The sequence below is a fragment of the Lithobates pipiens genome, unplaced genomic scaffold, assembly GCF_037356315.1.
Source record: "Lithobates pipiens isolate NorthernLeopardFrog02 unplaced genomic scaffold, aLitPip1_a1.2 Scaffold_13, whole genome shotgun sequence".
Lineage (NCBI taxonomy): Eukaryota > Metazoa > Chordata > Amphibia > Anura > Ranidae > Lithobates > Lithobates pipiens.
In genome coordinates this window covers 332,336,214-332,354,791 of record NW_027507718.1, presented here as the reverse complement: position 1 = coordinate 332,354,791, position 18,578 = coordinate 332,336,214, and the positions used below count along the sequence as shown (strand labels likewise).

The 18,578-nt window shown below is 41.8% G+C and overlaps 1 protein-coding gene across 3 annotated transcripts in view; it reads left to right on the top strand.

Moving 5' to 3' along the window:
* The window catches only part of ZNF827 (zinc finger protein 827), a 339,433-nt gene that overhangs the window by 132,815 nt on the left and 188,040 nt on the right, over positions 1 to 18,578 (top strand). For all 3 annotated transcript variants that reach the window (XM_077476988.1, XM_077476987.1, XM_077476990.1), the window contains exon 4: positions 4,962 to 5,418. In XM_077476988.1, coding sequence (XP_077333114.1) covers positions 4,962 to 5,418 — 457 coding nt within the window. The remainder of the gene's footprint in view (positions 1 to 4,961; positions 5,419 to 18,578) is intronic.

Here is an 18,578-nt window from a genome sequence, read left to right as displayed (position 1 = left end):
TTTAAGGCACAGAAATCATTTGGGAAAAATGTATCTAGTTTGAAAAATGCTTATTCAGTGTGATAAGTACAAAATACACATAAAAAAAGATACAATAGAACAAATTTACAGTGCTGTCATCACAAACTAGTACAAGTAGTGAAACAGTAATTCTTGTACCCGACACGTTTCGGAGCAGGGGTATAATTAAGCGAGAATACTAAGTGTTCTAAAATGAAATATTTGAAAGAAATAAGTATACAAATAGTCATAAATATACAGAGACAACAGGCAGAAAAGGTGGAAAGAATCACTTACATATATATTGGGATGACAACCCTTTCAGACCATGTAGATTAAAAACATATGAATGCAAAAAGATGTTCCCGATTTACTTCAGCTGGAGACCAGTGTGCCTCAAAAAGAGGGATGCCTAGCCTGAAAAACGAACCCAACTCCCTCAAACACAAAAACCAGGCGCAGAGGGGGGAGGCCAGGGGAGCCGCTGGGGCCAAAAAGGAAAAAGACCCTGAAATCATGAAATAGAGTAAATGAGTACATAAATTTAATTTTAGTTTTAATTGACTTTAATTTTTAATATCTAACAGAGTGAAAAAGTAGAAAACTTTATTTAATTCATGTACAAACGTTTGAAAAACGTCTGAAATGAGTGTGCAAAGAACGTTATTTGTTGTAGTGAGCATAGTCACCACAACTGTAGAAAGAGAAATAATAAAATATTCTGATTGGTGGTATATAAAGCTATTTATATGAAAAAAAATTGTGAATAAAAAATGTGATAGGGGTATAAAGAAAAGGGATAAAGAGCCCGGTTTCTTCCATCAAAATGCAGACAGAAAAAAGAAAAAAGCCAGATTCCTACCTATTGAGCTTGTGACTGTTCACTCCAGCATCCAGCACGGACCTGACATGGATGCCAGAGAGAGTGGCCATATGAGTATGTCTGTCCCTCCCATTCCAATCAGCCGGAATCAGCAACCGCTATTATTGGATGTGGCACAACCCAATGCTCAAATATAGCCAATTCACCACTTGTACATAGAATGTGTACTGAACACACCCCAGAAACATAATTTCCTGCTTGTATGATTGGCTCACTGATTTTCCCATAAGTCTGCACTAAGATACAAGTCAGATTTCAGGCATCCTCTGCAACAAAAATTACATTTTTGGTGAGATAATCCCAATAGGAAATCAATTGGCTAATGGGATGCAGACCCAGCAACTTTCCTCATTAGTGCCCTGAAGCTGCCACAGCTAATTGATTATTATGAAACCACTCCCATTAGACTCCCTTTCCCACGTGGACACAGATGAACACACAGGGATTTCTTCAGAATAACAAAAGGTAGAAATCTGCAACAAAGTTTAAGATCCTTGCAATGTACATAGATCACCCAGAGGGTAATGTTTTTTGTGGGGGTACGATTTAAAGTGGTATTAAACAAATCAAAAATGTATTATGTTGCAGCTTAACAGTCCCTAAATGTGATAGCTGCACTAGTGATCTGGCCAGTAACAAGCTTCCTGTCTTAGGAGATATCCAATTGAGACACCTTAGACAGCAATGTCTGTGAAGATGGAGGTCTAATATGGACTTGACTAAATCTGGCCATAGATGGTTGCAGGAAAGATAATTTCTTGATTGTGTTCTCCCAGCTTGGGTACATTCGGCCTGCCCATACATGGTTGGAATCCCTGCTGGCAGAGATTTGAACCGTCAATGGCTACCTTAACTAATTAAAGTCTAACGCCAGATTTAATTTCACTTTAAATAGTAGTAAGCTGTAACAAGCAGGACCCTCTGTATCCTCCTTTATTGAATTGTATTGTAACTTTCATCCTCATGTTGTAAAGTGCTGCGCAAACTGTTGGCTCTATATAAATCCTGTATGATAATAAATAGTTACGTTTGGCCAAGCTGGCCCAAACAAGCTATTTCCATAACTAAGAAATGCGCTCGCTGTTAGCACTGTATACTGTAAACCACATGCAGTATACAACGTTGTGTTATGGGAGCACTATAGGGACTTCCCGTCCCGTTTCTGGAACAAAATTTAGTTGAACTGAACTCTGCTCAGCCATTCACTAGTAACGCTGCATTTTTATAAATTAATAGGTAGCTAATGTGACATCCGCCTGCCTCTCCACTTCCAGTATTACCTGAAGCCTTGTATTTATTCATAAATACAAATCCTTTTATCTGAACGCCTGAGCAGTGCTCAGCCCACACCAATTTTTTTTTTGTGAACCAGACGGGAAGTCCCTATACCGCTAGTGCAATACAACGCTGACAGTGGGCACATTTTTAGTAAAGGAAATTGTTTATATTGGGCGAGCTTGGCCTAGCTGACCTATTTGAATTGAAAGAAAACCCAGAGATAGGTTTTAAAGTTAAACTCCAGCTAACACTTTTTAAACAGTTACCTTTTGGGATAAAGATTTTACATAAAAAAGTAAAAGTGTGAGTGCGAGTGTTAAATTGTTTTTCCCAACCTTCTAACTGCTACTTTTGCCAGACCGCTTACATCTAGCTCCAACCACTTTCTTTACATAGAACAGTTTTACTTACAATAGATGATAGTTTTATTGATAATTGTTACCTTTTTTTGGAGGAGGGAGCAGCATAGATTTAACTTCACCTTCTAATGGTTGTTTTATTATGTTTTTTGCTTATGCATGTGAGAAGATTTACAAGTTATACTTGGGATGAAATAAGATTATATATATATATATATATATATATTATAATGAATATTTATTCATTCATTTGGTACATCTTTATCAATTTGGTTGAGGAGTTTGCCCAGTCATGATGCTGTAGCTGGCAAACACAACTCGGCTTCCTCTTTCCTGTGCACTATGAATGCAAAAACACTTCTTTAAACTGTCATCTGGCAAGCGGGAGTTCTAAAGCTGCAGGATATTAATATTCCCTGAATGAAGCAAAAAAGCACCACAAGTTTAGCCATGAAATAGATCAAATCGGCATGTAATGGTCTCCATGCATATTTATTGAAGTTTTGGTAAAGCTTTCCAGAGAAAGAATTGCAGAACTAGTTTTATTGGATAGAAAGACCAATAAAGAGTAGAAATAGATTTATACAGATTAAAACATGTGGAGAGGGGAGTTGCTTGAAAACTAAGCAGTGCTGTAAGGTAACGTTAGTCATGCACAGATTTTTTTTTTTTTTTAATTGAACAGCTCCACAGATTTGTCAAGGATATAATTTTTGGGGCAGTGCTAAAAAAAAACAAAAAAAAAACAGATGATCCGATACATATATTACCGTATATACTCGAGTATAGGCCGACCCGAATATAAGCCGAGGCCCCCAATTTACCCCCAAAAAACTGGAAAACTTATTGACTCGTGTATAAGCCGAGGGTGAGACATGGCTGTCCATCCCTGTGTGTCCGTCCATCCCTGTGTGTGTGTCCGTCCATCCATCCCTGTGTGTGTGTCCATCCATCCATCCATCCATCCCTGTGTGTGTGTCCGTCCATCCATCCCTGTGTGTGTATCCATCCATCCATCCATCCCTGTGTGTGTGTGTGTGTATTCATCCATCCATCCATCCCTGTGTGTGTATCCATCCATCCATCCATCCATCCCTGTGTGTGTGTGTGTGTGTGTGTGTGTGTGTATTCATCCATCCATCCATCCCTGTGTGTGTGTGTGTGTGTGTGTGTGTATCCATCCATCCATCCATCCATCCCTGTGTGTGTGTGTGTGTGTGTGTGTGTGTCTGTGCAGCCTTGTGTGTGTGTCCAGCCTACCTGTGTCCCAAGCCTCCGTCCCGAGCCGCCGTCGTCCCGAGCCTCCTCCGTCCCGTGCCTCCTCCGTCCCGTGCCTCCTCCGTCCCGTGCCTCCTCCGTCCCGTGCCTCCTCCGTCCCGTGTCGTGCCGATGGATCGCCGCTCCAGGATCGCCGCTCTTCTCGGCGGCCATTCTACAATTCAAAAGCCGCGCCTCCGCCTCTGCCTGTGATAGGCGGAACACTCAATTTCCCAGCAGCCTGTGTTCCGCCTATCACGGACATCCTCTCATACTCGTCCGTAGTATGAGAATGAGCGGATGTCCGTGATAGGCGGAACACTGACTGCTGGGAAATTCAGTGTTCCGCCTATCACATGCGGAGGCGGAGAAGGAGGCGCGGCTTTTGAATTTTAATGTCCGCCGTCTGTTTGCTCGATACGCTGATCGAGCAGTCAGACAGCGGTGACTCGAGTATAAGCCGAGGGGGCACTTTCAGCCTCAAAAAAGAGGCTGAAAATCTCGGCTTATACTCGAGTATATATGGTACATGGTTGTTGGTAAAAGTATTGACTGGCCAAAATAAAATTATGCTGTGTATGGCCTAAGTATAACGAAAGGCAAAACCTTTTATTTTTATTTTTATTTTTGTATATAATTTTGAATGGAGTGGAGAGGATTAGCATACATGCCAGGTTATTTTCCAATAGGAACACTAGTATTGGTGACCCAGGTGGCAACCAAGGATTGTTTTGACTATAAGGCAGGAAATCTCTCCAATCGGACATGGATGGCAGAAAGGTTGTCAGGGGTTACAACCCTCCCTTGATCCATCCAAAATTCAAAATAAAAGTTTTGCCTTTAGTTCTACATTAAATGTAAAGTTTTTAGACATTATGCTATACAGCAGTGGTCATCAACCCTGTCCTCAGGGCCCACTAACAGGACAGGTTTTATGTATTACCTTGGGGAGATGCAGACTAGAATACTGCAATCACTGAGCAGAAAATTATATCACCAGTGATGTATTTAAGTTATCTTGCAAACCTGGCCTGTTAGTGAGCCCTGAGGACAGGGTTGATGACCACTGCTATACAGCACTACTGGGGGGGGGATCGCATAATATAAAATTGCTTAGGTGTCGTTATTTTATGTGATGTTGACCAAAATAGCTGACGTGTTGTAATTATTGAACCCTTTATCAGGTCCATCAGCACCAGGACAGAGGAGAGACTTTTCAATGTCAGCTCTGCCCTTTCACCTCTTCACGTCATTTCAGCTTAAAGCTCCACATGCGATGCCATCAGCACTTCCTAAGGGCAGAGGCCAAAGTGAAGGAAGAGCCAAATGATGTCGACATAAAAGGATCTCCTTTTAATAACTCCTTAGGAAGCCATGATGAGGGAAGTACTTCACCTGGTCAGACCTCTCTACTTCCTGAAACTTTAAGCCAGATCAGTTCTTTACCTGCCAGTTCACTACCTATCAAAGAGGAGCCAAAAGACAGTGACTGCCCCTCTGTGGTGCCCTTTGTTGAAAGACCCAACAGCAACAGCAGCATGAAGCTGAAAGATTCTTTGGACTTTGTTACATGTCCCTCATCTCTTTTCAGCCAAGATATCTCTGTCAAGATGGCTTCTGATTTTCTGATGAAATTGTCAGGTATGTAACCCATAGTAATATACCAATAGTTTATTTATATATTGATGTGTTTAAACGTATATATTATGTTATGGTAAAGGTACTATTAAATTGCTAGTTCAGTTACTGGCCAAGAAATTCTTCTTTGATGGCAGGCCCTAATTATAGAAGCCTAGGGATATCTTCTAGGATTTCAGAATGCAAGAGTGGAAGATGTGATTGCCTAAGGTGGATTCACACTAGTGAGATTTCTGATGCAACTTGAGTCGCACAGAATCTCACAACACGACAATGGAAATCAAATTATTTTCAATGGTGCTCGTTCACGTCAATGCAACTCAGCAGGGAGCGATTTTGGAAAAGGTTCCTGTATTACTTTGTTGCATTTCCTGTTTAATTTTCACCTTAAGAAATATGATTCTGATGCAATTTTGAAAGTGATTTCGTTTTTAACCCTCAATTTACTTCCCAGGTAAGTCCTTGGTCCCTCAAAAAAAGTAGTAATGGTATTCAACAGTAGTAGCAGTCTGCAACACCCAAGGCGTAAAATTGCATCAAAAAATGCACAGAAGTAAAATTGCTTCAAAATTCCAAACAACTTGCACTACATAATCATACCTAAAATCACATTGCTCTAGTGTGAACCAGGCCTAAATAAATTTGGTAATTTAGGGATGGATGAGGAGGAAAACAACAAAATGTTCATATAAAAAATGGAAAAAATAAAACGGCATAGAAGAAAAAACCCTTCCCAAATTCAAGCTAAGAGAATAACGTGCTAGTATGCATACTTACCTCAAAACGTAGCCCCCCATCGGTATGCTGTCACCACTGCCAGGGTTTTCATCTTCACCCAGTTTTCCTTCTAGGTTTGTGGGCTCCAGCTGTTTGAATGGCTGAGCTGCGATCACATTACTCCCACACAAGTGCACGGGAACCATGGCTGCGGCATAATACATATGCTGTACTTTCAGAGCTCAGTGTGCATGCGCTGGTGACGCTGCAGAAATAGTGAATACCTCCTTAACCGTGCACGGTTTGGAGATATTCTTTGTATCTACAGTTAACACTTGTTGTTTACATATTATAATCAGTATTTTTTGCTAGAAAATTACTTGGAACACCCAAACATTATATATAATTTTTTTAGCAAAGACCCTAGAGAAGAACATGGTGGGTGTTGCAATATTTTATGTTGCACGGTATTTGCGCAGCGGTCTTTCAAATGCAATTTTTTTTTATTTAAAAAAATACACTACACTGAATTATAAAAAAAAGAAACAGTTAAGTTAACCCCTTTTTATTTATTTATTTATTTTGCATACTATGAAAGATAAAGTTACACCGAGTAAATTGATACCTAACGTGTTATGCTTTAAAATTGCACGCACTCGTGGAAGGGCGACAAACACGGTACTTAAAAATCCCCATAGACAACAGTTACTAGTTTAGAGTTACAGAGAAGGTCTTTTGCTAGAATTATTGCTCTTGCTCTAACGTTTGCTGCGATACCTCACATGTGTGATTTGAACACTGTTTACGTTTGCGGACGCTTTAAAAATGTTTTATTTTATTTATTCTTTTATTATTTTTACCTTGCGCCTTTAAAATAAAAAAAATTCTGATCACTTTTATTGCTGTCACAAGGAATGTAAACATGCCTTGTGACAGTAATAGACAGTGACAGGTACTCTTTATGGAGGGATCTGGGGTCTAAAAGACCCCAAACTTCTGCTCTGTACTTCAAAGTATTCAAAACGGCATAATCTGCGTTTTTGAATACCTTTTTTTTTTTTTTTAAATAGCCGCTGTTTGCAACAGAGTAAACCGGAAGTGATGCAACATCGCCTCCAGGTTACTATATCGTAGACCCAATAGAATTCTGGCTTCGTTCGGGTCTTCGGCCAGCCAGTGGACATGCCAGCTGGTTGCTCGGGAGACCTGGACGGAGCGGAAGAAGGTGGAAGAAGGTGGAGGGAGGGGGGCACATCCCCTCCCGCTGCTTGTGATAACTCACAGCCACATCGGTTGTTGTTACCTGAAAGCCAGCCGCCAGCTCTAAAAAACGGTACCAGGGTGATGCCTCTGGCTGCAGGCATTACCCCAGTACAACCACTTCAACAAAATCATGTTCAGGTACTTGATTTTGCATGAAGTGGTTAATGCAGGGCTGAAGAATACCAGAATATAGGTAGCATGTCCTTTTTAACCAGTTCGGCTCCAGAGCAATTTTTTTATTTTTTCCATACATGAAAAATCTAAATTTTAATTCAATCGTTATTTATTTTTTGCAAATTTTTATGTCACATGATATTTGTGCAACTGTTTATTAAATTCAAATTTTCAGGAAAAAATATAATAAAATGCATTTTAGTGAAAAAACACACAATATAATACCCATTCTTGGCTAAAATATAAAAGATAAGGTTGCATCAAATAAAAATACACCAAACATTCCATGTCTTGAAAATGCGTGCGCCCGCAATATCGGCAAAAAGTTTGGTGACCAAAAATCTCTGTAGGTGAGGCTTCAAAATCCTTTACAGTTAACCAGGAGCTCTTTTGCTACAATTATTGTTCTCACTCTGAGGTTCACGGCAATATGTTACATGTGTGGCGCGACCGCGGTTTACATGTGTGTACGCACCCTGGGCTTGCATTTTCACTTGCGCAGCTGTACGAGGCAATGGGGGTTACAGCAATTTTTTATTTTTATTTTAATATATTTTATTTTTTCAAACCTTTTTTCTTTTCTTTTCTTTTTTTTTTAAAGTATTTTTATTTGATTGCTATCACAGAGGGTTAATAAACCCCCCTGTGATAGTATTGGGCAGGTGATAGGTAGTCTTTATGGAGACATTAGGGGTCTAATCTAACCAAGCACAGATCGGCTTGATTAGATGTGTCCTCTGGCTGTACTGGCCAGTAAATGGTGCATCTGAATCTGGAAGTGACATCACTCCTGGTTTCATTGTTTGCATATGAGATTGAGGCATGGATATGCCTCAGTCTCACAGTGCTCTCCCTCCCGCACTTGGCAGTTGTGTTCCCAGTTCCGGTGAGAGCGTGAAAGCCCTGGTACCACAGGGGCGGGCTCTATGAACGTGATCAAATCACTTTCACTTTGAAGTCGGGAGTTGGCTAAACAAAACCCGGACAATCTGATAGCTGCTACTGCCAAAGAGCTTAACTGGTTAACCACTTCATCTCCAGAAGGTTCACCCCCCTTCATGACCAGGCCATTTTGCGTTATTTATTTATTATTATATTAGCGTTATTTTAACTGACAGTTGTGCAGTCATGCGACGCTGTACCTAAATTGATATCCTTTTTTCACAAAAATAGAGCTTTCTTTTGGTGGTATTTGATCATCTCTGCGTTTTTTATTTTTTGCACTATAAACAAAAAAAGACTGACAATTTCGAAAAAAAATACATTATTTTTCACTTTCTGCATTAAAACACACCCAATAAAAAAATTAAAAGAATTAAATTTCTTCATCGATTTAGGCCAATATGTATTCTGCTACAGGTTTTTGGTAAAAAAAAACAAAAAAAAAACAATAAGCGTATTGATTGGTTTGCGCAAAAGTTATAGCGTTTACAAACTATGGGATAGATTTATGGAATTTTTTACATTTTTTATTTTACTTGGTAATGAGAGAGAGCAGTCATTTTTAGCGGAACTTCAACATTGTGGCGGACAAATCTGACACTAAGTGACACTTTGTGGGGACCATTGATACCAGTGGAGTAATCAGTGCTAAAAAAAAATGCACTGTCACTGTACTAATGACACTGGCAGGGAAGGGGTTAACATCAGGGGCGATCAAAGGGTTAAATGTGCTCGTAGGGAGTGTTTTCTAACTGTGGGGGGAGGGGTGCTTTGTTCCTGCTTAGCAGAATCACAGGATGTCTGTCTCCCCTACTAGCAGACATGGCAATCTGACTTGTTTACGCTATTCTGCATCTCTCATGAATGATCAGTGGGTTCCAGCAGATATCGGATCCTCCTGACCCTCCGATTGGCTCCAGGTGTGTCCAATCACAGCAGGAGCCAGTGCGCGACAGAGACCTGGAAGAGCGAAATCATGTACCTGTACGCAGGAGAGCTGACACCCCGCAGTAAATGTACTTGGGGTGGTCAGGCAAGTAGTTAAACATACAATGGGACCTACAGTTGTGAGTCTTTCTGTAAAGAGTATATAGACCCAAACATAAAAATGAATGTAATATATTGTAGCTTACAAATTCCTAGATGTTGTGGCTGCTAATTTTTTTCAGTTTTTATTTTTTTCTATATTTTCATTAATAATCCATTCAGTAACACACTTCCTGTCTTGGGGTGGTTCTTCAATATCCAGTATCTCACAAAAGTGAGTACACCCCTCTCTTTTTTTTTAAATATTTTATTACCGTATATACTCGAGTATAAGCCGAGATTTTCAGCCCCTTTTTTTAGGCTGAAAGTGCCCCCCTCGGCTTATACTCGAGTCACGGAGATCAGGTAGACAGACGGCGGCCATTCCACTATTCAAAAGCCGCGCCTCCCTGTCTGTGATAGGCGGAACACTCAATTTCCCAGCAGTCAGTGTTCCGCCTATCACGGACATCCGCTCATTCTCATACTACGGACAAGGATGAGAGGATGTCCGTGATAGGCGGAACACTGACTGCTGGGAAATTTAGTGTTCCGCCTATCACAGACAGAGAGGCGCGGCTTTTGAACAGTGGAATGGCCGCTGTCTGTCAGACGAGGAGGAGAGGTGCGGCATGGCACACAGAGGCTGCAGATTGGCACAGGTAGGCAGGAATGGACACAGGGATGGACGGGACACAGGGATGGACGGGACACAGGGATGGACGGGACACAGGGATGGACGGGACACAGCGATGGACACAGGGATGGACGGGACACAGGGATGGACACAGGGATGTCTCACCCTCGGCTTATACACGAGTCAATAAGTTTTCCCAGTTTTTTTGTGGTAAATTAGGGGCCTCGGCTTATATTCGGATCGACCTATACTCGAGTATATACGGTATATCTTTTCATGTGACAACACTGAAGAAATTACACTTTGCTACAATGTAAAGTAGTGAGTGTACAGCTTGTGTAACAGTGTAAATTTGCTGTGCCCTCAAAATAACTCAATACACAGCCATTAATGTCTAAACCGCTGGCAAAAAAAGTGAGTACACCCCTAAGTGAAAATGTCCAAATTGGGCCCAGAGTGTCAATATTTTGTGTGGCCACAATAAAATATAATAAAATATTTACAAAAATACTGTATGGAGGAGCAACAGAGACACCCTTGGACAGCAGCACTGTCTGGAGAGGGTAGTGTTAGAAGATTTAAATGGAGTGGCAGAATCAAACCCTCCTATCGTTTTTACAGCCAAGGAAGCTGCCATCTTAAACCCTGTTTGATTAGCAATTGTCATGTTGCTGAATATGTGATCATCTATGACATCAGCCATTTGATGGCTCAACAGTTCAGTTGAGAGCTAACATACAGTAAGCCAGGGGTAGGCAACCCCTGGCATGGGTACCGCAAGCATCACGTGAAGCCTCTTTTGCCGGCACTTTACTCCTTACCCATCAGCAGAGCAGCGCAGGGAAGTGTCAGTGAGACAATAATGCATTCCAATTTCAGTATTCTCTACACGGCACCTGCACTGAGGGGAAGGCACTGTGCTCTCACACATTGTAAAAGATGGGAAACATTGGTTCTCTAACTTTGCTGTAACTGCAATCGTCAGCTTTTGTAAAGGGGAGGAGATTGGGGGCAGTTCTGGTAGGGGTGACAGTCCCTGTTTCCAGGAGGAAGAGGACTGTGACTGGCCAATGCTAAAGCAAATCGCAGTCCTGCTAGCCCTGCCCACCATCTGAAAGGAAAATTACTCGCTTGGTTGCCACTACCAATCTCAGAAATAAGGGAATTTGCTGATTAAGAAAACCACAATCAGGTGACAGTTTGTGGAATCACTGTTGAGCTTCTGAGAACTTTGTTGAAATTATTCCTGAACCTTTGCTTCACTAGTGAACCCCTTGCACTCTGTGTCCCTTTAAGTCACAGCCAGTATTCAGCGCAATGAAAATCACACCCATACACTTTTTCTCAGCTGCGGGGGCCCAACTTATGATTCTGCAAACAGGCCCACTGCTTTCAGAAAATGCCCCTGACCTGAGTTCATCATTGCATATCCATTCCAGATCCTGTGTGACATTACATACATTACATACATTTTATACATCACATAGAAGCATGTGGGATGGATGCGAGAGGTGGATCAGTAGGACGAGTGTGCCAGGACAGGTAGATGTGTCTCATCTCTGCTTCCTCTGTGTCTCCACTCTGCATATCACACATTTATAGATGATTATAGGGTACAGCAATGAATCAGATGAGCAGGAGGGTACAGCTGTGAGGAAAATGAGCAGGAGGAGTTCAGAGGGGGGACAGAGGAGCAGGAGGGTACAGTGGTGGGGCAGATGTGAAGGGAGGTACAGTGGTGGAAGAGATGAGAAGGGGGTTCAGCAGTGGGGCAGAAGAGCAACTGGTATAGTGATGGGGCAGATGAGAAGGGGGTTACAGTGGTGGGACAGATTAGCAGGGGGGTGCAGTGTTGGGGCAGATGAGAAGGGGGTTCGGTGGTGGGACAGAAAAGCAGGGGGGTAGAGCAGTGGGGCAGATGTTAAATGATGTGTATTGGTGGGACAGGTAAGCAGGGGGTTACAGTGGCGGGGCAGGAGAGCGGGGGTGGTACAGAGATGAGACAGATGTGCAGGAGGTATATCGGTGGGGCAGATGAGAAAAGTGGGTTATAGAGTTGGAGCAGATGGGTTCAGTGTAAGGACAGATGAGAAGGTGATTCAGTAGTGAGACAGAAGAGCGTGAGGATATGGCGGTGGAGCAGATTTGTAGGGAGGTACAGTGGTGAGGCAGATGAGAAAAGGGGTACATTGATGAGGCAGATGAGTAGCGGGGTTAAAGTGGTGGGACAGAAGAGCAAGAGGGTACAGTGGTGGGGCAGATGTGCAGGAGGTACAGTAGTGGGAGGGATGAGAAGGGGGTTTAGCGGTTGGTCAGAAAATTAGGAGGGGTACAGTTATGGAGCAAATGAGCAGGGGGTTATAGTAGTGGGACATATGAGAAGGGGGGTTCAGTGTTGGGGCAGATGAGAAGGGGGTTCAGTGGTGGGACAGAAGTGCAAGGGGTTACAGTGGTTGGGCAGAACAGCAAGGGGGTATAGAGGTGGGTCAGATGTGCAGAGCAGAAAGGAGGCATGTCAGTGGGACAGATGAGCAAGGGGTTACAGTGGTGGAGCAGAAGAGCAGGGGAACAGAGGTGGGACAGATGTGCAGGAGGTACAGTGGTGGGGCATATGAGAAAGGGGGTTACAGTGGTGAGGCAGATGAGAAGATAAGTTCAGTGTTAGGACAGATGAGAAGATGGTTCGGCGGTGAGACAGGAGAGCATGGGGGTGCAGCGGTGGAGCAGATGTGCAGGGAGGTACAGCAGTGGGGCAGATGAGAAAGAGGGAACATTGGTGGGGCAGATGAGCAGGGAGTTACAGTGGTGGAACAGATGAGCAGGGGGTACAGAGGTGGCGCAGATGTGCAGGGTAGTATAGTGGTGAGGCAGATGTGCAGGGGGTTACAGTGGTGGGACACATGAGAAGGGGGTACAGAGGTGGGGCAGATGTGCAGGGGGTACAGTGGTGGGACACATGATCAGGGGGTACAGAGCTAGGGCATATGTGCAGGGTAGTACAGTGGTGAGGCAGGTGTGCAGGGGGTTACAGTGGTGGGACACATGAGCAGGGGGTTACAGTGGTGGGGCAGATGAGCAGGGCTTACAGTGGTGGGGTAGATGAGCAGGGGGTTACAATGGTGGTACAGTAGAGCAGGGTGGTACAGTGGTGGGGCAGATGTGCAGGGCTTACAGTGGTGGAGTAGATGAGCAGGGGGTTACAATGGTGGAACAGTAGAGCAGGGTGGTACAGTGGTGGGGCAGATGTGCAGGGGGGGCAGTGACCTGAGGTGTGAAGGTGCATGAATTGGGGCAGATCTAACGTGTGGAGTTGCAGGATTTGGGGCTGATCAGAGGCGTAAGAGTGCAGGATGTTAATTTCTCACTATGAAAGTAGTTTTCAGCATTTACTTTTTTCGTGATTGAGAGTATGAGAGTTTTTTTGTTATAAAATCGGCACACTCAGTTTCTTCAAAAACATTTTTCGGCACACTCTGCTAAAAAGGTTGCCTACCCCTGCAGTAAGCACAGGTAACAATTAATATTGTAACAATTATCATTCAAGCCATGTCTTGAATGTAACTGTTTTGGAAACGGTTACATTGGTCGATTTAGTTCCTCTTTAATATAATTGACTAACAAATTGAAGTCTAACTCTGGCTAACACATTTTAAGTAGGTACAAAGACATTTTCTGCTTTTGGGATAAAGGTTTTAAGGAAATAAATTAACACTGACCATTGTAACCACCCCTGTCAACCTTAAACATTTTATCTCAACCCTCTAACTGCCACTTTTCCTGCGCAGCTTGGTCTGTTAAAGGTAGTTTAAAAAAAACAAAAACAAAACAAAACAAGATCAACGAGTTAAAAAAACTATCTTGCATGAGGGACTCAGAAAAAACGGCGTTGTTAATGCCATATGTTATGTTTTTGTTGCCTTTAGTTTCACTTTAAAGGGTAGCACCACTTTTGTGGGCTAAAAAAAATACTATAGGGTATACAATTGCTACACTCCTATTGTAATTGAATGTTACTAAAAGTTGCCTTTCTTTTTCAATCTGCAGCAATGTAATTTTCGTTAAAATGCAATATGGCTACTTGGAGGCATTCTGTACATAGATGGTGTACAGAATACCCCCCCCCCCCCCAAGAAATGTAATTTCCTACTTTTGTGATTGGCTTACCGATTTTCTCAGAAGTCTGCGCTAAAATACAATTCAGATTTTGGGCATCTTCTGCAACAAAAATGTCATTTTTGGTGAGATACTTCCAAAGGTAAATCAGGAATTCAGACTCTCGCACTTTCCACATTAGAACACTACAAGTGGAACAGCTGATTGATAATTATAAAGTTACTCCCATTTGCTTTGCACATGGACACAAACAAACGCCATTTCTTCAGAATAACAAAAGGCTGAACTTTGCAACAAAGTTTGTTCAAATCCCTGCAATTTACATGGATCACCCAGAGGGGAATGTTTTTTTGTTCAACAAAAGTGGAGTTTCTCTTTAAGCACACATTTTGGATATTCTCATAACCTCCTGGCATTCCTAGCATACGATCATTGCTGAAATGGCAAAGTCTACCCAAATGGATATGTTAGTTTTGTTGGCTTTTTAAATACTTTGCTCACTTGATTGGTTAAGCGTCCATTCATTAAATCACATTTCAGATTTCACATGATGATATTGACACCTTTGCTATGACATAGAATGGAGCAATGATATAAACTATGGCCAGGGAATCTTACCTTTGTAGTCTTCGTGATAATAGAAGAGTCAGAGTTTGATTATGAGATGCCCATCTAAAACTGAAACGTCATTGGACAGACCTTGTTTGGTAGACTTGCAAAACAAAACTCCTGAGTGTCATTTGGCAGGAAACAGAGCTGGCATATATAGTAAACAATTATGGCAATTACAAACTATATGTAGAAACAATGACATATATATTTTCTTCACTGTCAGTGGTCAGCATACAGCTTCTGCTTTAGAAGCTTGCTGAGAGACTTGTATGTCACATGATGAGTGTCATAAAAGGGACTGTGCTCTGGATTATTCTTATACAAATCAAGCCAGCATTTGAATCAGATGAATGGTATCCCTAGTGCGTTATTATGTTTGCCAGCCAGTGATACAGATAACTGACCTAGTTTATGCATTATTTTCATCCTCTCAGACCACTGACAATGAAATGGACTTATATCTTGTGCATTTACGAACAACCTCCGAAGTAATATGGAGACAAACCACAGGATAGAAGTCTAAGGATTAAGCATAAATGGAACAGATAGGTTCTGTCTTTGACTGCTTTATATCAGCCAATCTGTATTTTAGTATTTATTTCAGTTATTTTGAATATTCATTCACAATATGGGCATATACAAGTAGTAGGTGCTGTTCTTTCACTGACAGAATAGGAGACCTCTGAATATAGTTTTGTTATTGAGGAACAATGTGATGACATCTTCACCGTACTTATCATAATGAGATTTGCCTATGGAACTGGAACCTTGAAGTTATTTTTCTAGTAGGATTTCTTATGGCACACCTTGTATCCCAAAGAAAATCAGTGAAATGTTACACATGTGTAGCAATATTTTTCAGTTACATAATCTATCTATAGAATGAACAAATTGTTTGCTTTGCTATGGCAACTGAATCTCCTCTTCCAGTTGAGGTTCCCCAAGATTCCATCCTCTTCTTTTCTGTTCTGTATGTTCTGTATCTACAACATCTCCCTGGGTCATCTGATAGCTTCCCACAGCTTTCAATACTATTTCTGTGCTGATAACAAATCTATCTGTCTACCCCTCAGCTTACCCCATAGGTCTCATGTTATTTTCAGTAAGGATGTCACAGCATTTACTCAAACACAGCCTATCCAAAACTGAGCCCCCTGACTTCTTCGTCAAAATCAGTGGCACAACTGACAGTTCTACCCCATGTGTAATCTTGGCCTCTGAACTCTCCTTTTTACACCTACATCCAACCACTTTCCAAATCTTGCCACCCCAACTTCCAGAACGTCCTCAAAATACACCCCTTCATAACCAGCACTGCAAAGCTACTAATTGACTCCTTAGTTTTCTCTCTCCACAACTATTACAATTCAGTCCTCGTTGGCCTACCTTTACCTATTTTATTTTCTTAAAATATCAACCAAACCTTTCTCCTTCGCTCCTCCCAAGACCTACTGCTCTCTATCTTCTTGACACCTCCTCCTACGCTTGCCTACAGGGCTTCTCTAGATCCTTTCCCATCCTCTGGAACTCCTTACCCCAAGTTATCCGACTGTCTCCTACTCTATCCACCTATAGGTCATCCATGAAAACAAATATCTTCAGAGAGACCGATCCTGCCTCCAACTAATAAACTGTACTTTTACTTTCATCATCGGCTCATCCCCTTTTGTATTGTTTGACCCTTCCTTTTTGATTGTAAGCTATAATCAGTAGGGCCTTCTGATTCCTCTTGTATTGGATTGTTTGGTAACTGTACTGTCTCCCCTCATTTTGTAAAGTGATGGGCAAACTATTGACTCTATATAAATCCTGTAAAAGAAGAAGAAAAAGAGGAATTCCCCACCCCCAAAACTCCTGCACCCTACTCCATTCAAAGCTATTTAAAAAAAGTTTAGGCTATACATAAAGTTTAATGAGCCATGATTATATATTTATATAGATTCTAAAATGGTTTCACAGCATCAAACTATTTTAACATGTTACCATAGTAGGGATAACACGTGAACCTTTAGATCGAATGGCACCCTATTTATTAGTTACTGAAGAAATAATTTTGCAATACTCTGAAACAAATGTTAGAATTTACCTGACAACTACCATGTTAGCATTATGATGCTAATCAATAATAGATCATTCTCAAAGTACCTTAATGTTTCCTTGGGTTTGGCATGCCAGAAGGCAGCCCAGAGGCTGGCACAGGGTTAGTAATTGCTTTGCGATTGGTGTGTATGATACAAATTCTTGCAATCTCCGTAGCTCCCTTTTACAGCACTGATTCACTTTTCAGCTCTGTCAGAGGCAGTTAGTAAGTGAACACAGATTTTAATAGCATTGATTGCTGAAAGAGCAAGCATATGATACGAACACTCAGTGAAATCGATACAGAAAAGCGGCAAGCTTTGGGTAAGGGACATGCTGGAATCTCGAGAAAAGTACCACTGTACAGAATATGATTGAATGATGTCACAATATGCCATGAGATATCAGTGTGTTTTTTCTCTCCGTACACAGCAGTCTCCTAAATGTAAAACATCTATTTGCTCTGAATGCATTTAAAATAGGTTCAGAACTCATGATCTACATATTAAAATGTTTGGCACAAAGTGTCTTTCCAAAGTGTTGTCCCAAAACTGATATATGGTAGTTATTGGTGTAGTGAGGTAGGCTGATGTCCCACTTCCTTCTTGTATCTCATGCAGATTTCAGTGGTGAGGTCTCCCTATCACAGTTTAAGCTCTTGTCCCATGCCTCTTGAACGCTCCCCTTTTCTGCTACAGATGCAGTGTCCATCTGTGAATTTGTTGTCTGCCACAGATCGGCCTAAAGAAGGACCATGAGCTGGATACCATACACCCTTTTCCCAATCTCTAACTGGCTGCATCATCAGAAATAGGCCGTTTCACTTTGCTCCTCTATTCCTGCAAGATAACTCTACTCAATCCCTAACATTAAAAAGCTACTAGGAGGTACCGCACAAAGAAAAAGTTAAAAATAAAAACGTGCATTTTTACTGTACAAAAAAGATTAAAATGTAAATGGTAAACATCCAAGTGTTTGAAAACAAATGCTGTTACATATCATGCCATTAATGATAGCTATATCCGAGGTTGGTCATAAAGAAGGTCTCGTATACATATCTTCATCTCTGATATGCCTCGCAGGACAAAACCCACTTCCTTAGGGACAGCTGGCCTATATCTCTACTATAAAGGTTTACCTTCCTGACACAAAGGGAAAAAGACCCTCAAAAAATATATACTATATTTATCTCAGGTAAATAGGAGCTGGTATATGTCCCCTTGGGAAAGAAGTGTAGGATTGGGGGGGGGGGGGGTGGTGGTAAAAGGTAAAGATGTCCTCACCGTTGAACATAATATTCCATGGTCCTGCTCCCCAACGTTTTCCAGGTGTCCCGAAAACAGGCTATTCCCTGCAGCTCACCAGGACGCTAAGCTTAAAAAGTCCCCTCGCCACCCCCCACTTCTTTTCATATACCAGCTTCTCTTTCCCTGGGATATACAGTATATAACCTTTATTGTTGGGGTCCCTTTCCCTTTGTGGTGGCTGAGGGCCTCCAATTCTGGGAACAAGCTACATGCAAGGCAAATCTTTACAGCAGAGATACCAGTTCTCCCTGAGGAAGCGGGCTTTGTCCTCCAAAGCATGTTGGCAATAAAGA